This window comes from Cavia porcellus, unplaced genomic scaffold (genome assembly GCF_034190915.1).
Source record: "Cavia porcellus strain 051 isolate PalLab524CR breed Dunkin Hartley unplaced genomic scaffold, mCavPor4.1 scaffold_25, whole genome shotgun sequence".
Lineage (NCBI taxonomy): Eukaryota > Metazoa > Chordata > Mammalia > Rodentia > Caviidae > Cavia > Cavia porcellus.
The window spans coordinates 21,372,042-21,398,478 of NW_026947508.1; the positions used below are offsets into that span (position 1 = coordinate 21,372,042).

Below are 26,437 nucleotides of genomic sequence, written 5' to 3' on the forward strand. Positions count from 1 at the left end.
ATAAATTAATTAAAAACATAACAAAATAAAACTTCCTGGTCAATGAAAGTGTAAGCCTCCAATCAGACAGAGCTGACTCTCACAGCCTAGAACCTGTTTGCCAGAAGAAACAGCACTACTCTTAGCAGGATACTCAGTTCAGTTGTTATGGCAAACACAGGATACTGCAAAGAAGATAAGACAAGACAAGGAATTTTGCAGGTCCTGGGACATCTGGAGACACCTGTAAAATTGACACCAGACCTTCAAGGACTCTGCCCACTGAGGTGCAAGACAGCCAGAGCACTTTGACCACAGATGTTTATTAAAAATCTTCCCACCTAAAGTTCCTTGTCTTCTTTTCAACCCTACTTCTTTCTCTTTGCTCCCTACAGAAGAACTTTTCACTTTCTGCCTGCCTGTATCCAGGCACAATAAATTCCATGCTATACTGCTTTTATACAAGTCTAGTTGTCTCAGCTGGTCACCTCTTCCCCATCCTGTGAATTACAGAAAGACTATTGTGCATTAACAAATTAAAAATTGAAAGTGATTTAAAATTGATTTTAAAATTTTGCCACTTGAATATTATTTAATCCAGTAGACTAACTCAACTGAAGAAAATGATCAGTTCAAGGACATGTGGTCACCAGATACTCTAGGAAAAGTGATATAAAGAAATCAGATCTTAACACCACACCAGGAGGTATTAGAAAAAAGTTAGATACACTAGACTTTCATGAGCATACAAGAGCAATTTCTTCTCCTTACAGTACCACTGAGGTATAAACTCAAGAAAAAGTTTTGATTAGAGTTAAGCCAGAAGCAGAATTTGGTTTCTGAGATAATTTCACAAACTTCCCTGGGGAAGATGGGCTGTTGTCAATTGTAGAATGCTTAGGGTTGAGCTGAGCAAAAACTGCTATCCTGACTACTAAAACAAACAAAACAAAACAACATACACATACCAATGCATTTTAATTCTATGGAATGACTGGCATAAAGCAGCCCTGGCGGGCATGGTAGTTACACGCCTGTAATCCCAACACTTGGGACGCTGAGCTCAGGAGTTTACAGCCATCCTAGGCAACACAGTAAAATCATTTCTCAAGAAAAGAGAAGGGAGAAACACAAAGAGGAGGGAGGCAGGAGTGGAAAAAACCAGACAAGATCATGCTCTTGAGTTTTTTCCTCCTAATTTGTTCCTATCTTAGAAATAAAGATGGCAATAGAAAATAAGAAAAGGGGATAAACTTGGTAAACAATAGGGGATAAAGGCAACTTAGTTCAAGGCCATAAGAATACAATATATTGGTTTTGTTCCCAGTTGACCAAACAGCAGTTACCCCCAACTTTAACTGAGAACAGTTAAAATCGAACATGAAAATATATTTGTACTGTATATCAAAAATTTTCTCATCATTAGTTCATTATCTTAAGAATCTCATACAGGTTATGTATATCCCATTTTCATCCCTCTAGCACTCATTTTATAAGATACAGAGTTAAAGCTGAGAGAAAGAGGGGAAAAAAAAAGCTGGGAGAAACAAGGAGAAAGGAGGCAGATGAAAAGGCAGGATTTGGGGTCAGTAATTCCCAGTGTGAAGCAATGGTAAACTGTCTACACTGGATTCAGAAGGGTAAGCAATTTAGTTTTTTATCTTTTTTTCTGATAGTTCTGATACAATCCTAACCTTTCAGGAAATTTGGGAAGGTAACATTGTTTAGAGTTTGAGTTTAATGCTAGCTTTTTATGGTGAAATACAAACAATAATGAACTTTTTGAGCAAGAAAAATGCCTAAGAAGTCCTGTAGTAAAGGGGATACAAGATAATAAAGCCATAGTAGCCACAGTAGAAAAAGCACACACACCTTGAAATAACGCCTGACAGTTCACATAAAAGAAGTCTGCAAAATTCTCATTGTAGTCTTCTGCTCATACAGGACAATATACCTTTAAGAGATATCAGCACCAACATGCAAAAGGGAAAGCTTTAACTTTTAAGCAGCTCACATTCAAAGGCTAAACCTACTTGCAAACCACTCTTTGGTTCTGGATTGCCTAACACAAAAAGCATGCACAAACGCAAATATCACTGCTTTCTGTGTTTTAGAAGACAGTGTTCCTGTATTATCCAATTTGTTTGGAGATACAGGTAAATTAAAAACAAACAAAAAAACTCAATAGTAATTAATACACACACACAACCATGCCTATTTACCTTGAATGGGGTAAGAATAATGTGCTGGGCTTGGCTGGCTTGTGGTTAACCCTGTCGTGCAGGTAAGAACACTGTGTTGACCTGGAGATGGAGTCTGAATTAAACCACTTTCGGGTTTCATACCTGGCCACAACGCACCTGAATCAGATAAATTGGACCAATTACAAACAATACACTGGGACTGAGAAGCATGGTTATGCTTTCAAATAGCAGCCAGTAGGTTTAAAATCTAAATCTTAAAACAAAAATAAATTTGCTTGTAAGAGAAAATTATTGATTTTCCCATTTGTAACATGCCACAAGCAAATACACTGTCCAAAGAACTAGGAGATGGGGCCATAGAAACAAAATTTTTGCTAAAAATCCTAATAGTGGTATGTATATAAATTCATTTTAATACCTGGGGTAATGGAGTAGGGTTCAGAAAAAGTTACTGAAACGAAACTGGAGTATTTGTCATAAAGTGTTTGATGCTCATATACAGTGATACATCATTTATCCAAATGGTCAAGGTGGGAGATTTTCCATATAAGCTTAAAAATTCACTTACCTATAAAATAAGCACCAAATTATTCTAAAATGTATTAAATTTTTGTTTCCTGATTGGTTTGATTTTTTGAGACAGGATCTTGCTAAGTAGTTCAGGCTGGCCTTGAACTTACTTATGTAGCATGAATTGGCCACAATCTCCCAAGTGCTGGGCCATATACTACCATGCCTGCTTCAACTCTTCTGTTTTCTTGAGCTGATTATTTTGTGACTAACCTTTGTTTCTGTTTTTCTCTTTCTCTGTCTCTGCTCTCTGTCTGTGTCTATGTCTCTCTGCAGCACACAGGACTTTCACAATGAGCTACATTACAGGTCTCCTCACCCCTTTGGAGGCAGGGTCTCACTAAGTTGGTAAATTGTCCAGGCTGGTCTCCAACTTGCCATCCTCTTGCCTCAGTCTCCCAGAATGCTGCGACTCTAGGCATGTGCCATCATGTCTGGCTTATTTCTTCTGATTAGGGAAGACATGCCTTATTTTTATAAATTAAAAATATTACAGAAATAAATCACTTAGGAAAAAAGTCATGCATACTATACATACTTCTGTCATCTAGATTTAACTACCATTAATATTTTGCAAAAGAGTCACCCAGAATTTTTTTACACACTTATTTCTTTTTTTTTGTTTGTTTTTTTGAGACAACTTTCACTATGTAATCCAGGTTGGCTAATTTTTTTTTTGGTCTTTTTCGTTTTTTATCGGTACCAGGGATAGAACTCATGACTGCCTGCTTGCAAGGCAGGCGCTTATGCCGCTGAGCTAAATCTCCAGCCCCAGGCTGGCTAATTTATAGTCATCTTCCTGCCTCAGTCAGAATTCTGAGTGTTGGAATCATAGGCATGTGCCACTACAGCTGACTGATACTTGTTTTTAATAAAAATGGGATGTTATAAATACTATTCATAATTTACTTTCCCATATAATTCCTCTGAGAGACATCATTCTATGTCAGAACGCATAAATTCATCTTATACTGACAGACACCATAACTGCTCACTTTTATTTTGTCGTAAGGCACCTGACTGACAGTCTTCCTAAAATATCCCACCTTCCTGGCAGGGGGGAAAGAGTGAGCCTCTAGGCCTTCTCAGAATTATTTTTACAAAGGTCAGTACTGTGGTATGCTATCTGTGTATTACAGACACACTTATAGAGGCTATCATGATATGTGAAGACAATTGCTTAGTACTAAATGGAACTTATAGTTCTATGATTTTTAGCAATGAACACATAGTTCTACAATTTTTAGATGTATCACTTTTTTACAATCCTAATGATGTGTCATCTTAATTGTACCTCTCTTTTTAACTTAACAATGAACTAGGAAATTATGAATCAAGCTTTTGCAGGAAAGGCTCAGAATATTCTTTGTGAATGAAGTACTCATAAACACATAGTTTTGGAGGTCACTTTAGCTATGCAACAGTCTGGTCTTTTTTAGTATATAAAAACAGGTTGATTTTTTACTGTGCTGTGAATAGAGTGTAATCAAAACGGATAGAAAGGTCTAAGAAAGCACATCATCAAACACATTCTATGTAAAAACACAGTAATAAGGTTAATCATGACTTTGAGTTCAGTATTGATTAATTTCATTTGCTCCTAATTTGAAAAGAAATCTATAGTCAATTAATATACATAATAAATACTTTCATAATGAGGACTTGTGCTTCCGCAAGGCACTAAAATATCTTGATGCAATTCAGATTTGTCAAATCTGTTGACAAGTAAATGTAAGAATGGCAAAGAGATATGACCACAGGACAAGGGAATGGCTTTATCCTAAACTTTTTTTTTTTTTTTAAATGGAGTCTCCCTATAGTTCAGGCTGATCCTCCTGCCTCAATCTCCCAAGTGCTGAAATTACAGGCCAGCACCACTACACGTGGCTAATATTCTCTTATCTACTGATCACATGAAATAATTTATTTGAGGAGATGGAGGAATATTAATATCTCTTCGCATGAAATAGGAGAGTTGGTCCTTCCATTTAGTTCATGATCATTTGTCCACATTAACCAGTGCTAAGGTATTTGTTATGGTTAAATTTCAATGACAAGAATTTTTGAGAATATAATTTTTTAAATATTCATGATGACATACCATCATTCTTGGTGGTTATGTCTGAATTGTTTTTTGTTTTCACTGGGAATCGAACTCATGACCTCACACTTGCCAGGCTGGGGATAGCTGGTTCCCTGGCCCTTCTTGGTTGTTATTTACCAGATTTTTGGTAAGTAAATTACCATTTAAATGTCCCAATAACTTCCAGATTTATTGTAATCAATATGATTTTTTCTTCCAAACAGATTATGACCCTGAGGTACTAGATCTGTGAATATATTTATTATTTCTAAAGCAATTACTTAATAACAACAGTATCAAATGAGAATGACTTGTTAGTTCTATTATTTACAATACATTTTGAAAGCTTCAAACTGTAAAATGTTTCGAAGCTAGTTGTTCTTGGAAGGTCAAAAATTAAGGTCTTCCTTTTTTTTTTTTAGGTCTTTCTTTTAAGGGCAAAAATTATCTAAAATGATTTAGATAATTAGTTTTGAACATTTTTGGCAAGAAACACAAAAATGTTTAATACATAATTATTTTTGAGGAATAAAAGACAATAGGAACATTGCCTCCAGCATCACTGTAGCCCTGATTTTAACAGATAGATAAATTTTTCTCTAAATTTACCCTGCCCAGAATTCCAGATAATAGGCAGCATGACCAAATGAGTTGACTCTCTAGCACTACTGCTAACAGCAAATGAAGAAACTAAACTCTGATTTCTTGACTCTTAACCCCACTGCTTTTTGTCTGCTACTAATAAAGATTTTTCTAGCACTTTTAGGCCCCAGGAGCCTGCTATGGCAAGACTATTAGTCTAACAATGGGAAAGAAAGTCTTCCTGAGTATAGTACTTTCCTCTTGCTGCCCCTGGGTGGGGTCTTATCAGAAACTCTACCACTCTAACTAAACCAATCTGATCATTGGGTTTACAGTAACAGATGTCAAAACCGTGGCTCTTTAGAGATTGATTAGACTAGGAACTGAAGTACACACCAATACCAGAAAAAACACCTTGGTTAACTGACTAGCTCATTCAGATGAACTATTACATACACTAAGTAGCTTAATTCAAGTACTTTCCCTAATTATAAAAGAAGTAGATGTAACCAGGCATGGTAAAGCACATCTGTAATCCCAGCACTTGGGAGGCTGAGATCTTGAGTGCAAGACCAGCCTGAACAGCAAGACTCTGACTCAAAAAGAAAAAGTAGATGTACATTACAGAAAATTAGGAGAATACAGAAAGTATAACAAAATGTAATAAATCATGTATTTTTGCTATATAGAAAAAAAGTAAAAGCAGTTCTCACTTTTGCATGTGGGATTTTTGGTAACTGACATCTTTGTTTTACAGTTCTTTGGTAACTGACTTGAAATCTACAGAGCCTGTACAGTTAAAATCCACACTGCTTCCCTTCAAAATCATTTTCTACGCACATATTTGTAAAAATCCTAAATTGATGTTATATTGTGCTTTCAGTGTTTTTTTTCTTCTTCTTTTTTTTTTTTTTTCCTTTTTCCTTTTTATCGGTACCAGGGATCAAACTCACGACTGCCTGCTTACAAGGCAGGCGCTTATGCCGCTGAGCTAAATCCCCAGCCCCTTGTGTTTTCAGTTTTATATACTGTCTTTTTCAACTGTTAATGTTTTCTGAAGACCCCAAATATTTTTTAAGAGTATCATTTATAGTCTTTTTCAATTACTAATGTTTTCTGAAGACTCTAAATATATATATATATATACACACACACACACATATACATATATATATATATTTTTTTTTTGGTACCAGGGACTGAACTCATGACCTCGTGCTTGCCAGGCAGTCGCTTATGCTGCTGAGCTAAATCCCTAGCCCCAACCCCAAATATTTTTTAAGAGTATCATTTATAGCCAGGAGTGGTGATACATGCCTATAGGCATAGCACCAAAGAAGACTGAGGCAAGAGGGTTATAAGTTTGAGTCTCACCTGGATAACATAGTATCCAAAATACAAAATAAGAGGATGTAGCTCAGTGGTTGAGCACCTCTGGGTTCTATTTCCAGTATTACCAACCCCCGCCCCAAAAAGAAGGAAAGAAAAAAGAAAAAAAATTACATATAATGGTTACAGAGTTCTACCCATACACTGAAATTTAACACATACCTTTCTATTCCATCAGTAGGTTGTTTCCAATTTTTTGCTATTATAAATAATGCTGCAATAAATAGCTTGATTAGTGAATGTTTGAATCTCTAATTAGTTCCAAGGGATAAATTCCCAAAAGTGAAATTACCGAGAAAAATGGAATGAACCATCCTTACGGCTCTTACTATGTATTTCCAAATCTTTCACCTCACATAAAAGTTCTTTCAAAATAAATCAACAGCAGCTAAAGGCAGAATAAACATCAGTTTCCTCACACACATTCTTTCAGATCTCTACAAGTTACATCTCTAATCCTATTTGTATGTATCTCCAGAAAAAATATGAAATATATTTCATATGAAATATGAAAAAAATATACTTTTAACTTATCCTTTTTTCTCTAGATTTCTAGACTTTTCTATTTTTAGAGGAGAAATCCTTTTAATTTCAAACTTGAATCTGAAACCATCTTTTTAAAATAGACCTAAATTTATGAGTCCCTCTAGAATTAAACAGATATAAATTCAATTCTAATCCCGGCCATTTACTAACTGTATGATTCTGGTTAGTGATTTAATCAAGTTTCTTGAGTAAATCTCAGTTTCTTATAAAAGGGGACACTACTACTTACTTAACCAAGGCTGACCTGGAAATTACGTGAGACAATAATAGAAGTATGAGTACTTATTCTTACATATTGTTTGGTATAGTAAGTATTCAATAAACATATTAATGTAATGAAACCTTCTGAAGCCCTATGTATTTCTGAAATAAAATAGACTAATCTGAAAATAGATAGCACTATAATAAAAAAATCTTAATTTCAAAAGAAATCAAATGTTTTCTTAGAATAAAATGAACACATTACTCAAAAAAGTCATGTGTTAAAACCTAAGAAAATATCTTTTAAAAAGGTTGCTTCAGGGCTGGGGATATAGCTCAGTGGTATCGTGCCTGTCTGGAAAGTGCAAGGTTGTGAATTCAATTCCTAGTACCAAAAAAACAAACAACAAACAAATAAAGGTTAATATAACCTCTTCAGAAACATGTGAGAACATGTTATATCTGTCAATCACATTACCCCAACTCTACTGGTTTTATATATTACAGTCAAATTAAAGCTAATGATTACCTGTCTCTAATTATTGTGTTTTTTGGTTTTGTTCTATATTTTGAGACAATGCTCACTATGTAGGGTAGGCTGTCCTTAAAACTAATTTAGGTAGTCCAGGCTGGTCTCAAACTCATGTTAATTCTTCTGCTTCAGCCTCCTGGGTATTGGGATTACAGGCATGCACTACTATGCTTGGCTTGTCTCAGTTGTTGACAAAACAACTCGCAACAGAAGTCTTTCTTGCCCCAGATATTAAACAAAAAACAGATTAAAGGAGCATATTATTATGATTTTTCTCTACAGTACAAAAAGTATTTTCTGTAGGTTTAAACATAGATATTTCTACTTCACAGGGTTTTCTTTTTTAACACAATGGAAATATAATCATAAAATACCTCACAATATCCAGGATCTATACACACATGACAATGTGTTAGGTATTCCATAAACTGAGTTGACAGACAACAGAAATTTTACTTAATATTCAACAGCAAGAATAATTAATGTTCAACCATGTTATAAAGGACTTGAGCTTACGAATAATAATAGTAATTATACACACACACACACACACACACATACACACGTGCGCGCGCGCGTAATTTTTTAATTTTTTCTCTTTTTTTGAGATCATCTTAGTCTGTAATTCAGGCTGGTCTTAAACTCACTATGTAGTCCAGGCTGGTCTTGAATTTATAGTGATCCTACCGCCTCCACCTCCTCAGTACTGAGATTCCAAGTACACAACATCACACCTGGCTTTAGATCTGCTAAAAGGACTATTTGGAGTTGACTGGTTAAATATATTACAAAGGTGCATACTTAGAATCTCCATACCCCAGGAGGTTGAGGCAAAGACTCGCTAGCTTGAGCCCTGTCAAGGGAACTCAGTGACTTTGTAAGACTGTCTCAAAAAATGAAAAGAGAAAAGGAGGAGGAAACAAACAAAAACAAAAAGAATGGGGCTATAGTTCAGTGCAAAGGGCCCTCGTTCAATCCCTAGTATTGCCAAAAAAAATTCTTTTCTCATTCTAAAGTTTTGTTTTTCACATTTACCAGGAGCCAAAGAATGGTAACAAGACTAAGGAAGTAAGACTAAGAAAGTAAGAAAGCAATTGCTAATAAAAAAGAATTAGTCAAATGGATCAGGAAAAAGAAAAACAAAGTCAAAAGAAGACAACACTATTACTATAAAACCTATGTAGTGTGGTGACTTCTTTGAAAATTTTTTTCTAATTCTACTTTGTTTAAAAGAAATCTCTAGTTAAATTAAGATATATTTTTTCCTATCAGAATTTTTTGATAGAAATGCTAAAAGAACAGAGAAGGGGAAGTAAAATATACTGCTTATATCTATCAATTTATACACACATAGAAAAAATCCATAAATATTAAGTGTTCAAAGAACTTCAAACTAACTTCAGATAAATCACTTGGCAATATAGTTCATGTCCAAGATACCTAAAACTAATGTAAATAATTTCCTATTCATGTGATAAAGGTATAGAAACTTGGGGATTTTTCCATATTTTAAGATGACTTTTTGGTTCAGCATAATGTTTGATCAGTTTTGGGTAGAGGTAGAGTCAGGAAAAAATGAAATTGACCAAAGCAAAACAAAAACAACTCCCAAAACTCCTACAGTATAAGCTATGAAATATATTCTATTCACACTACTTGGATTTTGCAAAAAATTGGCCATCTCAAAATGTATTTATTATGTTTACTTAACCATGCTATCATGTCATACATTAAGTCAAAGCAACCGTAATTCCTCAAAGAATTTTCCATACTTTTCTCCCTTCAAGCTTCAGGGTTAAGACGTCAGAAACAGCTAAATTTTGAAGGGTAAGCAATGAGTATAGAAAACTATGATTTATGATATGTTTCAAAGATACTGTTGTAAAGTTGTACGTTCAACTTCTATCACACACATCACTAAATACCTACTCTGTAAAGGACAATGTATCTTTATAGATCAGTCTTGCTAGCTTTTTTGGGAAAGAGCAAAGCAATGTTCTTGGAAACTGCTTACAATAGGATGCCTTACCAAAAGGAGGTAGTCCATACGTTTGTGTTGCCTGAGGGTAGACAGCATAGGGTTGAGGCTGCTGTAGTGTCTGGTACTGAGTCTGCCCAGGGTAAGCAGTTTCCGAAACAGGAACTGAGAGGATATGTGCATAAGGTCTAGAAAAATTCAACAACAACAACAAAAAACTTTCACATGTGACTTATTGTAGTAAGAAAAACAGGTAAAATAGCTAAAATCATCAAAGCATAGAATCGGAAATGAGAAGACTAATCTCCCACATAAATGCGTGTTATTATTTAAGTCAGACAGTGGAACCCTTTTTCTTTTCAGATTCCACTGTCATCTATTCAAGGAACAATTTTATGCAAAACATAATAGTTTCAAACATCTCTGATGTGCAAGCAAGGTCCTATGTGAAACACAAAGATTAAATTTATTTATGCCTTTGGCTAAATACAGAATAAAACTCTAAAACAACAGAAAACTGGATTCTAAAAAAGAAAATGAGACGAGCAAAAGAGATTAAAGCTGGTGGAGAAAAGACAAACAACTACATCAGAAAACAGCAGGTAGGACTGTGCCTTAATATCTTCCTAAAATCAAGCCTATAAAATAGGAATCAAGTTAACTATCCAAATCTAGGAAGTCCCAAATGTGATGCACTGAACATTTAGATACCATTTATTTTATCTGTTATGAAAGTGCTTATGTACAATATAAATCATAAGAACAAAATGCAGACTGGAAGGCAGTGTTTTATCAGGAAAAAATTTTTCCTCCCCTCCAGTTTTGGGGGAAAAGGACAACTAAAGAAGGCTATCAAGAAGTGGTATGCAAACTGAGTAGGTAGGGGAAACACAAAATTGTTGAGAAACGGTGTTCTAGGACAGGAAAAAAAAAACCCAGCAAAGGTGCAGCAGAAGGAAGCAAGGGCTTTAGCCTCCAAGAAACAAACATTAAGGCAAAGTAGTTAAGAGAAGGAAAGTAGCAAGTGAAAGAGAAAAATAGCAAGCCCCTTAATGCTAGCCTAGAAGTTCACAAAAATCTAAAACAGCTCAAATTGTTAAGAGTGACAAGACAAAGTATTCTTTTCTTTTTTTGTCTTTTTGAGACAGGGTCTTGTGATGCAGTTCAGGCTGGCCTCGAGCTCACTTTGTAGCCCAGGATAGTCCCAAACTCGCAACAATCCTCCTGCCTCAGCCTCCCGAGTACTGGGATTACAGATGTGAGCCACCACACTTGGCAAGACAAAGTATTCTTTAATAAAGATTAATTGGACATGTCTGTCTAAAACAGATGAGAGGCTGGCCATGGTGGCATATGCTATAATCCCAGCACTTGAGAGGCTAAGACAAGAGGATCATTGAGTGTTCAAGGCCAGCCTGAACCACATAGTGAGAGCCTGTCTCAAAAAAAAAAAAAAAGAAAGAAAAACAAACAAAACAAATAAACAAAAAAACCCAAAACAAAACAAACTCACTCAGAATGGTTCTGAACACCAAGTGGTAAGAAAGTCTAAAGACAAGAAGACATAGCTAACAAGAGTGCCTTGAGTATAGTGGATATGCAAATACTTTGTTGTGCATTTTAAATTCACTATGTAACATATTCGTATCTCAGTGGATTCTGAAACTGTATTCTTTTAAAAATTTTAATGAAAAAAATAAAACAAAATTTCTTAACAAGGGAATAATAAAACCAAAGTAGTTACTTAGAGACAATGACGCTATATTCTTATCTACATCTAAATCCAGAAAATAGTCCAGATTATAGTTGTTACTCAAGTCACATGGGAATAATTTGAAATGTTAGCAGATCACAAATATCTCAATCTTCCAGATATGACAAAGATCATAGGTTAGAATTTTAAGTTCTTTGTAATGATTTCAGATAATAGCTTTAGTCATTTCACATATGAAAATGACTAGCTCCACGACGCAATTAGTGTTAAAACCAGATTAGAATTTGGAAAACTTATTAAACTGACTTTTTAATTTACTTCTTTTTAACTAATGTGAATTCAAATGGAAAGGCGTAAGAAGAGGAAAAAATGGCAGTTTCTCTCACAGGCATCTCTCACCTCTGTTACCAGTTTCTTTATATATCCTGCACTTGTAAGCACCTAAGAATGAATCCTGGTTTATAAGGACACCTATATATGTCTGTGTATGGACACACCCACTCTCTATCAACATGCAATTGTTATCTTGGTACACAACTGTTCTACACCTATTTTGGAATTGACTAACTTAGTTGGTCATAAATGCTAATCTTACCCTGGGAAGACCCAAAACTTTATCTCTCAGTGACTTCGACCTAGCAACCTGGTTTTGTTGTTATTGTTGTTTTTTGAGTCAAGATTTCATTATATAGTTTAGGCCAGCATTGAAGTCGCTTTGTGGCCCATGTTGGCCTCAAACTCACAGTGATACTCCTACCTCAGCCTCCCGAATGTTGGTACAGGCATGGGCTGCCATACCTGTCCTACCAACCTTTTTAATTTCAAGCCCAATTTTTTTTTTTTTTTTTTTTGTCTTTTTGAGACAGGGTCTCTCTATGCAGTTCAGGCTGGCCTTGAGCTCACTGTTGTAGCCCAGGCTGGTCTCAAACTTGCAACGATCCTCCTGCCTCAGCCTCCGGAGTGCTGGGATTACAGGTGTGAGCCAACACGCCCAGCTCAAGCCCAATTCTTATGCTGAAGTCATTTCTCACATGAAAAACCAAACACAGATCACGATGAGAAGTCCCAGTCTGGGGCTGGCCTGTGCTGCTATTATTGATCTGTATATCAAGGTAAAGAGAAAATGATCAAAGGTCAATCAGTAATATGCTTTTTTCACTAATGCTATTTTACATTTTCCATGGCTCTCACATTGGGATCCTATGTTACAGGCAACCATTAACTTTTGGAAAGAATGATATATAGTCTACATTATAAAGGGTTTTTTTTTTTTTTTTTTTTTTTTTTTTTTGAGACAGTCTCACTATGCATTCAAGTTTGCCCTTGGCTCACTTTGTAGCACAGGCTGGTCTCCAACTTGCAATGATCCTCCTACCTAATTCCAGCCTCCCAAGTGCTGGAATTACAGACATATACATCATGTCAAGCACTACATTTAGAAGGAATAAGAAAATCAGAGTAGAGATACAGAGAATAAGAGAAATGAGAAGTTAAATATCAAATTAAATTTTGCAACAAACCTAAAGGAAAAGTATATATATTTTGGAAATAATTATTTGACTTACTTTGCAGAATACATTTGTGAGGTATAATCATTGGATGAGCGAGGGATGTAATCGGTGCATGTCATAACTGAAAGACAGAACATTTTCAAGATTAAATGGGAAAATTGCATATGCTACTATATAGTCTCTTAAACTAAACAATAGAATACAGCTTGGATAGCAGGAAGTTTGAAAGACTATGTAACAGAAAATATTTCACTTTTGTGTTTACAGACTTGAGAGCAAGCACAAAAAGCAAAAACGCGGGGATTATGAAAAAGTCAACAGTTGGTAGCAGATGATCTACCTTTGCCCATCACTGATCTAAATCATAGATGAAGTAACCTCCTAAGCTTTCAGCTGGCAAACTTAAAACGTGACTTTTGTATCTAGGAAATTACATTATGCTTCTTCTCATTACTTATTCTCTGGGTGCTTACTCTAGTCTTAGTAAAGGGCCATTAAAATGACTTTTAGGAAGCCAGATTTGGGGGGAGTACTCATTCTTATCAGAAAACTGTTGCTAGACCCAATATGCTTCTATATTATATTTTGTGACTTGTAACTAAACCTTGTTTTAAATTTGGCACAGTGGAGACAGACTTGAGGAACTGATGTGATGCTCTGATGTACCAGCAAATAAAATGACTTTTCCAGCTAATCTCCTCTTGACCCTCATGATTTCTCTGAAAACAACTGCTATAAACTCTTGATTTGCTTAATTTTTAGGATAAGTGCTATAAATATTTGAGCCAAGTTTGACTGGTAACTAAATTCCACTTATTAGGCACTACATTTAGACCAGGTTGTAGACAGTTACATCATGAAGTGTTTTCACTAGACTGTTGAATTGTTCAAGAACTTCCTCTAATATCCATAAAAGCAGCTACTCTGAACAGAGACTAAAGTGAATCAACCAAGTTTGTCTAGCTAGATTCCCTGAAAAAATATCTGACCCAAAAAGAAACCCTTGGTTAAGAACAGATGAGGGGCCAATTCATGCCCAAAAGAAAGACAAATTATCATCTGTGAGTTTATCACAGAAGATCTTGTTCAATGCCACTGTTTGAGGTCTTTAAATATAATTAGTGGAAACTTGAAGATCACATTCATCTATATAAGCATTTCTCCTAGACCTGAAGTTTTACCATCTATCACACAGAAGGTAAGCAATGTTCATTCAAATTCTGCAGGTTTCATTCTGTCAATAGGTACTTTATAAAACACAAACCCTAGGGGCTGGGGATTTAGCTCAGCGGCATAAGCGCCTGCCTTGCAAGCAGGCAGTTGTGAGTTCCATCCCTGGTACTGATAAAAAGGAAAAAGACCAAAAAAAAAAAAAAAAAAAAAGTAAGTACCCTAGTTTGTCCCTTCTGTCAATCAGCAGAAGCCATGCTGGGTCTGGGAGGAGCACATCAAGAAACCAGTTCACCATTCTGGTAAGCCGCACAAACGATGTGGGGCCCAGGAAGAGAGATGCCAGTTGGTCCCTCCTGTGAATTGGCAGAAGCCATCTGGGTCTACGAAGAGTACTTCAAGAAAGTAGCTGATGACAAGAGTAGTTTCAATGGAACAGTGGAGAGAGAGAACTCAATTTGACAGGGTCTGAAACAAGAGAGGGTAACTCTTTTCAGGGGTTCTGATGTGTGCTGCTGCAGAGAGAAAGTCTACAGTGCATGACGTGGAGCCAAAGGGGACTCTTATTTGTATTTGAAGATGGCAGATACCGTCTATCATTTATTGACAGGAAGAATTTAAGAAAAGAAGACTGTGATGAGTAGTAGTCACTGGATAACTGTACCACCAAAGTTCTAGCAGAAGATAAGAGAGGATATGATATATAATGCAAATGTAAGTATTTAAAATTTGACAGGAACAAGAATATCTTTCCCAGTCTAACAAGAAGGAAGCAAGAAAACACGCATACAAATACCAGCATATATGAGACTTGTCATGGCAGGACAATAACTACCTGTCTGAGCGCATTTATTCAAGAAGTTAGCATCCACTGACTGAGGTAAAGTGAGCTTGGTGCTTTGAAATATTACAAGGCAAAACTAATCAGGAAAGTATAGAATTTTTAACATACTGTGAGCCCACTTGAGGCCCTGTACTTTGATTAGTATAATAGGATTATGATTATGAGTTATGGAAAGGTTAAACTAGGACAGGGGTTTAGCAAGGGTTTAGGATTTTTAAGAGGCATTAAAAGTACTTGTTATTGAAAATATTTGTAAGAGAGTAATTATAATAAAGGGCCAGAGAATCTATGCCTCATAGGAAGGAAAATGAAGGTATGTGAAGTATGATGGGTACCAGATAAGTCATCTACATGAATGTTAAAATCACAAAGAGCAGTAAGAATTTGGATAGGGAAGAAAACAAATATTTAGTTTTTAAAGAATAGAATGACTTTTACTTTAAGTAGCTCAGCCTAAGGTAATAAGGAAAGATGGGGAAAGTATAGATCAGACTTCGTAGAAATTACTTTTTGAAGAAAACTGATGATAAATTATTTGGAAGGATTGAGAATACTCAACTTACTTTTTAGACCTAAAGTATGTACATAAAGCATAAGATTTTAGGGTATAGGTCTTTTAACAGAGGGTGGTGTATTTGTGTATAGGTGTGAGTTCGACGCTCAGGACCCAAGAGATACTGCATTGATTAGAGCAGTTTCTCATAATATGAAGTTTCCTATATGTAGTAGATTCATCTAGTGTAGTAACATCATGAAAATTCCACTTATAACAGATCTACTAAATAATATCTGATGATATAGTTAGAATTCTACATTACAAACAAGCATTTTAGATGATTTTTTGTGTTAGGCTAAAAGTTGAAGTACTGAGACTTAAAGCCTCCTTTAAGGAAATAATATACAGAATTCAAGACATCTATTTTTTTTTTTAAAGTCATACTTCATTTAAGTAAAAAAGTCATACATGTCAAGGATACTTGAGAGGAAACAGTCCCCAAACAAATGCCATTTGAAAAAATGTCCTACATAAATTTCCCCTTATAAAGTATGTGATAAAATAGTAAGGCATAACTATTTAATTTCAAGAAGGACTACTTTCCCTGTGGAGCCAATATGGGGAAGCAAGTAGGTATGCTACACAAAGTCTGTCTCCACGAGAAAAAACCCAGAACATTCCATAAAGATTCTGTATAATATACTAATGTAACTGTCCTACAGGAGAGTGAGAGTTGGTACGTGGGGGGTTTATCTTACTGAGCTGGTCTTACTTTTAGACCCTAGTATCAAACTTGGGCTCAGGGAATTGGTATTCTTTCTTGGCCAAGATTTAACAGATGAGGCCACTTGATTTTATTAGTAAGGAAGAAAAACATCAAGTCTCCCAGAAGAGCAGAGCAATCAAGGGTTTGCTCACAAATGTTTCTCATTTTGAGTAGGGCACTAGTACCTTCAAAACATCCAACTTCAGACAAAATCACTAAGTGTGACTTCTGAGTGAGAAGATCCCTCTCAGCCAGTTATGTCAATAACGCTTACAGGACAGTACAACTGAACATACACACAAGGAGGGGAGATCTTTCTGATTATTCTGAGACAATCTAGGCAATCAGTGAAACCCAACTACACACAAAAAGCATCACCTGGCTACTGGAATGCCCCTTCCATCATGCACAAAATATGGTACTTACTTTCCTCTGATATGGTAAGGTTTGAAGCAAGGCTTGATGTTTCAGGTTTCTGATCACTGACATCCGGACTGCTAACTTGACTGAGAGAACCAAAATGAATACATTAGCACCTGATTGATTTGTGGCATTGCTAAAAGTGATGAGCTCAAAAAATTAAAATAAAAGTGATGAGCTCAAAGTCCTTTGTTCCTAGACTATACAAGTAAGAGGCCAGGTAAATCTTTGTAATATTCTTATTGGTTTTTAGCACCTACATGAAAAGAGCTAGGGTCAGGTTTGATACCCATAGAATTCTATTGTCCTTTTTAGATTCCTAAACCCCTTTTAAAAAAAGTTTTCATACCTCTCAAAAACTCTGGTTAAGTTGTGAGCAAGCAAAACTTTTCTTTAAGAATACAGTAGAAGAAAAATTCAAAACTTCTAAAACACTATTGTTGTCACTTTTAAAAACACTATATACTATGTATTTTTAGGAAATAATGTTAATGTTTTGATTCTGATTACACTGTGGGATGATAAAATAAAGCTAATTAACAAATCCACTATACACTTACTTTCTGTAGCAAATATATTTTAAAATTTATTAATAATTTTGAAATATATGATGTATTACTATTTACCACAATCACTATTTTGTTTACTCTGTCATTTTGGTTCCACAGTTCTGTAGGAAAGTAGGTAAAATCAACTTTCTCAAATAGTTCTTTTTTTTTTGTCTTTTTCCTTTTTATTGGTACCAGGGATTGAACTCACGACTGCCTGCTTGCAAGGCAGGTACTTATGCCGCTGAGCTAAATCCCCAGCCCCTCTCAAATAGTTCTTAAACAGCTTTAAATCATAATCATTTAAAAAGTTTTTCCAAACTACACAAGCTTATTTCCAAGTAGGGGTTCCGAATCCTTGAAATGGTTGAATTCAATGTATTTCTTTTGTCATATGTCAGACAAGTGTTCCACCACTGAGGGATTTTTTAGGGGGGAAGAGGGTTCTTTCTGGATACAGGATTTTGCTATGTACTTCAGGGTAGCCTTAACTCACTTTGCAGCCCAGGCTGACCTCAAACTAGCAGTGGTTCTCCTGCCTCAGCCTCCCAAGTGTTGGTATAGGTGTGTGCCACCATGCCCAGCTTTTTTATTTTCCTGTTAACTTAGGAAATTTAAAAGAAATTTTAAAAGGTAAAGCAACAAACTGGGAGGGCAAGTTACCACATTAGACACTGTAATGCTGGAAAGATTCCAGTGAAATTCTGGAATGGAGATTATTCCAACATGCTGTCCCTCATAATTTTCTTTTCTTCTCTTCCCATTTCACATCTCTCTCTCTAGTTATTCCCTACCACTGTAACAGTGGCTAGAAGCACAGATTCTACAGTTAAATAGTTCATTTATATTCCACCATCCCAATAACTATTATGAACTTGGATAAGTTGATGACCTCTATGTTCTAGTTTATTTGTTGATGAGGTCAAAATAAATCAACCATTCCTCATGGGGCTGTTTATACAAGAAATACTTAAAGGCAAAGTTAGAACATATCAAGTACACTATAAACTGGAAATATGATTATGTTACAACTTCTTTTCAGTCCAGGAACCCCATCCATACTCATGCTCCTTAGAAAGAAATCTCTTTCTCTTTCCTACTCCAGGGAGGGGTAAGGACACTGCAGCAGAGGTGTCATATATCTGAAAAGAAAAGGCTGACTAATCAGAGGTAAGCCTAGCTTCTACGTAGGAACATTAAAAGCTCTATGTCCTTTCTGAAACTGATAACTAATATGAAAATATTAATAGAGGAGTTTTCTGATACATTCAAATAAATTTTTCTTCAGAGGGTTTCTTTTTTTTTTTTTTTTTTGGTCTGCCAGGGTCTCACTGTACAGTTCAGGTGGCCTTGGGCTCATTCTGTAATCCAGGATGGTTGCGAACTTACAACAATCCTTGTGCCTCAGCCTCCTGAGTGCTGGGATTACAAGTATGAACCACCATGCCCGGCTTGTTTTGTTTTTTTTGAGGCAGGAGCTCACTATGCAGTTCAGGACAGTGTTGAATTCACCGTGTAGCTCAGACTAGCCTTAAATTCTCAGCAGTCTTCCTGCCTCAGCCACCTGAGTACTGGATTACAAGTATGCACCATCATGCCTGGTTCAGAAGTATTTAATTTTAAAAGTTAAATCCTCAGAGGTTTTTATATCTTTATTCAAATGCTTATTTTTTAGAAGACTATTTACTATAGTAACCAAAAAGAGAACTGTAAGGCGAGGCAAGAAATCATATACAGTAGTTATATCAGTGTTTTTCCACCTGGCTGAATCATGATAATATCCTGAATTGTTGATATAAAATAAGGATTTCAGAGCCTCATCTCATGCTTTTGAATTCCAGAACTTTAAATTTCAAACTTCAGTGACTGATTTGTCTTCTGTGTACACTTGAATACTCTGGGATTCACCACTATATCCTCTGTTAAAGACTATTTCTAGATACTGTATCTTAGGAGATATTTGTATGGCCCAGTAAATATTGAACCAGTTTCTAAAATTTTTTGGTCCTAGAATCTTATGTAACAGTAAAATCTTCTACACACTCAATTTATTCAGTTGAGCATTTATGAACTAAATAAACAGTGTTAAGACAATGAATTAACTCTTACTATTTTTAGAGAAACTGCACACTGCCTTAAAGTATAATTCCTTTGAGGGCTATATAAGCATGAATTTTGCTTAAGAGTGTGTGTATTGATCTGTGCATAGTGGTGCACTCCTGTAATCCCAGTACTCAGGAGGCTGAGGCAGGAAGATCGCTGCAAGTTCGAGACCAGCCTGGACTACAAAGTGAGCCCAAAGCCACCTGAACTGCATTGTGAGACCCTATCTCAAAAAGACAAAAAATCACCAATCACAATGTGCATATCATGAAAATAAAGTTGCTCAAAATAAAATGATGGAATAAAACAGAACAAAAAAAAAAGTGAACCAGATATGGTGGCACATGCCTGTAATCCCAGCACTTGGGAGGTTGAGGCAGGAGGGTTTTGGTGAGTTTGAGGCCAGTCCAAGCTGCACGATAATACACTGTCTCAAAAAAATGAAATCAAAACCAAAACAAACAAAACAAAAAAGAAGAGTGAAAACAACTAAAGTTTAGAAAGATGAGCATCACAGATATCTATCTCCTTAATAAGTAGGACTCTTGTCCATTATCAACAAGATCAGAGGGTGAATGCAAAGATAAAATATACTATACCTGAAATATTATTCAGACTTTAAAAAAACAAGACGACAAATTCAGTACTGTATAATTCTACTTTTATAAGGTGTTTATAAAAGAAGTCAACCCCAAAGAGAAAGAAAATAGAATAGTGGTTCTAAGCAGCAGAAGAGAAAAAAACAGAAATTAAGAATAGCCAATATAGGTTTGTGTTTTTCTTTTATAACATTAGAGTGACTAGAACATGCATTGAATGAGCAAACTGAATTTGAGCAAGGTTGTGTTTTTGCTAGGTTAAGTATGACACAGGAAAAAGAAATTAAGAATGTCTACAGCCAGGCACAGTAGAATATGACTGTAATTCGAGCACTCTGGGAGGCTGAGGCAGGAGGACTATACCTCAGGCTTAGGCCTGGGCAATTGAATGAGATCTTATCTCAAAAACATAAAGGGTTGAGGTTGTAGCTCAATATAAAGGCCCTAAATTCAATCTCCAGTACTCTTCCCCAAGAGAGAATTTCACAAAGGAACTGATAGTAATAGATATTAAAATTTAAACAGCACAAGGAAGAAACTGACATTTTTTTGAGGGAAGAGTAAATGGGTAGTAATGAAAAAGTAATAATCATTTAAATGGAAGTGTGAGAAATCATACAACTACTGTGCCAGGAATTTCTGAAGTGCATGTGTTAGAAGTGCTGGGAGTTACTGCCCTCATGATAAGTGGACAAATGACAAGGCGTAATAGTGGGGAGTCAGAGCACATAAAAAATAAAAATTTGCCTTTTCTTTCTTTCCTTTATATAAGTCTTCTTTTTGGAGACAAGTGTCTTGCTATATAGCTCAGGCTGGCCTTGAGCTCACTGTGTAGCCCAGGCTGGCCTTGAACTCACATGATCCTCCTGAATCAGCCACCAGTGTACTGGAATTACAGGCGAAGACCACCACATCCAACTTTTATTCTTTCTTTTTATCTTTTCCTTTCTAAACACTTAACAGTTTACCCCAAGTGCATCACTTTGGCAGCATGTTTATGTATTTACTGACTATCCCAAGCATCACTTGAGCAGGTATCATTTCAACCAGTTGATTCTTTTTTTATCTTTTTTTTTTTTTTGGTATGTGGAATCAAACTCACAACCTCATGCTTGCCAGGATTGCTGAGCTTTCTCTCCGGCCCAAATTTCCGTCATCTTGTATTTAAATAACTAGACTTGTGTGTGTATATATGATAACCCAGCATATGTACTTTGGGGAATAGCCATTTTGGAGAGCTGCCTTTTTGGTTTTTTTCCTTCTCTGAGATGAGTTCTATGTTTTCCAGGCTGGTCTCAAACTCAAGCAATCCTGTCTTGAAAGGAAATTTTAACATTAAACCCGGTAATTTCAAAATGCAAAAACTGACACTAAGAACAGAAAAAAAGGGTAGTCTTCCAAAAGAGGGTAGTCTACTATATGCCCACACAGTAACCAGAATGTGAAAAAAATAAACAACTGAGAAAGTCAATCTAGAGCAGAAGTTTGAGTGAATTAAAACACACCTAGAGATGGCTGGATTATGAGGGTGCTAACCTCATCAGTGTATTAACCCATTAATGAGTGCACTGCATCAGCAGGCTGATAGGAGATAGGTCCCAGAGGAGAAGCAGGTCATTAGGAGCATGTCTCTCAAAGATGTGTTTTTTCTTGGGTTTCTTCCCTTTCTTCTTTCTGGTTGCTACAGTGCAAGCAGTTTTCTTCTATCATTCCCTTCCACCATAATATTCCTGGCCTGAAGTCAACTGAACATAGATGAAAACCTATGACACTGTAGGCCAAAATGAATCTTTCTTCCTTTAAATTGTGTATGTCAAGCATTTTTTCCCAGCAACAGAAAGGTAACTAAATACAATCATTAAAAAAACTTCAATTTTACATACCTTAAAGTTTGTTCTCCTGATTCCTGCATTTTGGCTTTTTTTACCTGCAAAAATAAATATATAAAGAAATCAACACAGTGATTTGTTTTTGAAACAAATACAGGTGTGCTACTCAAATACAAAGGTTCCTTTGTATCTGTGGGGAATTGCACATACCAAACGCCGTAGACGCTCAAGTCTTGGTAAAATGGTGTATATTTGCACATAACTTACGCATATCTTCTCATGTACTTATCTCTGACAATGTAAATACTATGTATATAGTTGGAATGATAAGGAAAAATCTGTACATGTTCAAGACTGATGCAATTTTTCATCCAGTATTTCCCATTCTGCTACACTCTGATTTTAGAGCTCTCTTGTAAGAATAACTGGCAATAATAAAAATATGCATCTAGGTGTGGTGGTGCCTGCCTATGAAGCCAACCCTCAGAAAGCCAAGGCAGGAGGATCACAAGTTTCAGGTCAATGAGGACTACAAAATGAGGTCACAGCCAGCTTGAGCTACACAGAGAAACCCTGTTTCAAAAAAGGAGAAGAAAAAAGGAAAAGAAACATGCTTAGATATTCAAATTATGAAACTTTAAAAGTACAGTATTTCAAGTTATGAAAAAAGCAAACTGTTAGATAATTTTAAAGAAACATGTAAATTGGTAACATGGCTATTTATTAAGATTAAAACTAACATTTTTGACAAGGTAAATAATGAATTCAAGGCCCATAAAAATTTTCATGGACATTTTTTTCTCATGAGAACATATAACCACAAAATAAATAAAACCACTTTCTGTTTCTTTTTTTTGTATCATCTAAACTTTTGTTATATTCAAAGCTGGCCTAATGTTCACAAGGCAGCCAAAAAAGATAAAGGGGAAAGGAAAACTTCCTGAACTTAACAAACAAAATTACACCAGCATTTGAAGCGAATGCTTAAACCCAAAGCTATAAAGGAGCAAATAGACATGTAAGATTACACAAAATTGTGAAGTCTGTTTATGATACTACACAGAAGAAACCAAACACGAGGATGATGGCTCCAGGACATTAAATAGACCATAAATCTGTTTTATAAATGTGAAACATAATCTCACTGGAAAGAGTAGGAGAAAAATGACCTAAGTAATGTTAGGAAACAATAACTGACTAGAAATTCTCTGGCTAAAGATAGAGAAAATTTACCTAATTTATCTGCCTGTCATGTCACAAATGACAAAATATCAGCTCATTATAAAATGTTCTGTTCAACCTACCTGAAAAGGATAGTGTTTACATAAGATCAGAGAATGTTCTTTTTCCAATAATGCAAATGAATTTATGCTTCGCTCATCTAAAGATGCTTTTTATTAGCAAAGAAAAGTATCTGTAAACTGTTTGGTTTTATACCCAAAATAGCCTATAGTAAGTGGTGGCAAACTTATGGCACATATGTCACAGCAGGGTGTTTATATCGTTGAAAGCAAGGTTTGTCATCACTGGTCTATGGTCTCCAAGTGATAATTCACACACTTATCACAGTCTTAATTTTATTAGAGTTATAGACTAACAAATTTAGTTAATCACCGCCTTGGAGCAAATATGTGTCACTCTTCTCTTGCCCCTTCTCTCTTCCTGAGACAGGGTTTCACTATGCAGTTAAGGCAAACCTTGAACTCACTTTGTAGCCCAAACTGGCCTCAAATGTGCAGCAATCCTCCTGCCTCAGTCTCCTGAGAGCTGGGATTACAAGAGCAAATTTTAAAAATTCAGTCATGCACCTTATAACAATGTTTCAGTAAATGACAAACTAAACATACAAAGTGGTTTTTTTAAAGATGGAGCTGAAAAATTCCTATCACCTAGTTACATTACAGTATTGTAATGGTGTTTGTGGATGCTGGTATAAATTTACTGAATGGCCAGTTATATAAAAGTATAGTCTGTACCAATTATGTGTAGTACATAATACTTATAATAACTGTTACTAGCTTATATATGTACTTAGCACTATAGTAGCTAGTGGCCTTGTCCCACCTGCTAATTACCCTGCAAGAAACTCTCCAGTGTTAAAAGTATCCCTCTATAATAGAATTTGTTTCAGCCATCCCATCATTCATTCAATGAGAATTCTGGTTCATAGTCATCCTAGAATTCATTCAATAGATTACTCCTTATCAAGTCTTTCTGACAGAATATAATGATAAATCAAATACACTCCTTAACCTCAAGGAACTTACAATCTTGTTAAAAAGAAAAACAAGAAAATAGATATTTCTAAAGCAAAGAGACTGTGGATTCTGACATTAGTGTAAGATATTACGGTATTGGGGGCTGGGGATTTACCTCAGCAGCATAAGCGCCTAACTTGCAAGAGCGTGGGCATGAGTTCGATCTCCAGTACCAATACAAAGAAAAAAAAAAAAAGATACTATGGTGTGCACTGAAGGGACACTGAAAAAAGACTTTACTGGGGAAAGTCGCTTGGGAATGCAGGGACACAGGAAAATAGTAAATCAGGTAAACTTCCTGCAGAAAGTATTATGACGCTAATTTTTTAGCTGGGTGTGATGACACAGATTTATAATCCCAGCACTTTGGAGGCTGAGGTAGGATTGCTTGGGTCCAAAACCAGCTTGGGCACAATGAGTTCAAAACCAGCTTTGAATACACAATGAGATCTTGTTTCAAAAACAACAACAACAACAAATCCCAGAAGTTTTCAGATTGTTTTTTTTTCTCACTCTGCCTATGGACAGAGTCGATAACTCTAACAGTATTTTCTGATTTTAATTCAACTGAGAACTACTAGTCTAAATTAAATTTGATGCTCCCACCTTTCTCATTTAGTCTTACTCAGGGAAAGCCAGTAAAATAAAAAGGGAATATAAAACCACTAATTTACAGGTTAGGCTTTTCAAAAAAATTTTTCCCAGATGATTCATCATATTGCATTTATTGTAAAGTTTGTTATTATTATATTGCAATATACTGTGAAATAATTATACAACTCACCATAATACAGAATCCCTAAATGTGTTTTCCTGCAACTAGATAGTCTAACCAGGGAATAATGGGAGACAGTAACACCTGATGTGTTGCTTATCTTAGGTTTAAAAAAAAAATGGTTTCTCTTCCAGCTGATATAGTGAATTTTAACTAGTTTCATCTGAAAAGATTCTAACATAGTACCCTAAAAAAGTGAGTAGTGGTATGTCAGTGAAACATGATGTTAGGACTGAATTTTTATATTTCTTCCCGAAATAAATTTTAAAATTTCATGCAATGATATTATCTAATATTGCCAGTGAAGTATTTCTATTGTTATTGGCCTACTCAAAAAATCTAGCTTTTTTTATTTTCGTAAATGGAAAAAGAAAAGAGAGGAACATATGTTAGGGAGAGAAAAAGATTAATAAAATCTGAAAATCTTCATACCAAAATGTATCGGGGTTTGTACATAGCTTGTAATTAATAAAGAATTTCACACTACAAGGGATAAATGTGATTACATATCTAGACTGTAATTTTTCAAATTGAGCATGCTTTTTTAAAATCATGTAATGTGTTGTCTTTAAAAAAAAAACAGACAACAATTGTAAGAATGTGTCGGGTGGTCAATTCCTAACAAATCAAAGAAAGGCCAAATGACCTTACCCTTCTACTGCTTTGTGTGATTGGCTATCTAAGGGTTTTGTTTCATTTTGTTTTTCTGTTACAAGGCCAATTTATCCATTATTGGATATGCTGTGCAAATGGAATTTACTATTTTGTTAGTAAAATATTTCTTCATACAAAAAAATTAAACTTGATGAATGATCTGGATTTAGTCAGGTAAAACAGAGAAACTTACATTTGAAAGTGGGAGAAATATAGAGGAAAGAGCAAGAGTAAAAAGATACACAGATAAGAGAAAATGAAAGTCAGTCTACTGAAAATTCGCTATAAACCAGGAATGAGTCCAAGGGAAGGGACGGTAAAACTGGGCAATGCAAATTAATAGAAGCTTAATCATGAAGGTTCTTATAAACTTGATTAAAAAGGAGTTCATTTATATCTTGAGGGTAACAAGGAGCCTTTGAATAGTAGCAAGATAACATGATTCACTCCGAATTTTAGAAAGATTATTCTGATACAAGACAGACACAAAATGAATGCCTGTAATCCCACCAGTTTGGTGAATGAGGCAGGAGGATCACTGTGAGTTTGAAGCCAGCATGGGCTATGTGGTGGGTTCAATGACAGTCTGAACTATGTAGCAAGAGCTTGCTCAAAAGACCAAAAGAATAAAAAAGAAAGGAAAAAAGGAAGGAAGGGAAAATGAATAGAAGGGGAAACAAACTAAA

General features: G+C 35.6%; 1 protein-coding gene across 4 annotated transcripts in view; it reads right to left on the minus strand.

Annotated features, from left to right (window-relative positions):
* Positions 1-26,437, minus strand: part of Eya3 (EYA transcriptional coactivator and phosphatase 3) — a 105,260-nt gene that overhangs the window by 39,329 nt on the left and 39,494 nt on the right. For 3 of the 4 annotated variants that reach the window (XM_063235879.1, XM_063235880.1, XM_063235878.1), the window contains exons 3-7: positions 22,119-22,162; positions 16,992-17,071; positions 13,344-13,410; positions 10,116-10,252; positions 2,202-2,339 (exon numbers count right to left, since the gene is read on the minus strand). In XM_063235879.1, coding sequence (XP_063091949.1) covers positions 2,202-2,339; positions 10,116-10,252; positions 13,344-13,410; positions 16,992-17,071; positions 22,119-22,162 — 466 coding nt within the window. The remainder of the gene's footprint in view (positions 1-2,201; positions 2,340-10,115; positions 10,253-13,343; positions 13,411-16,991; positions 17,072-22,118; positions 22,163-26,437) is intronic. The other variant, XM_063235881.1, reaches the window with a different exon arrangement.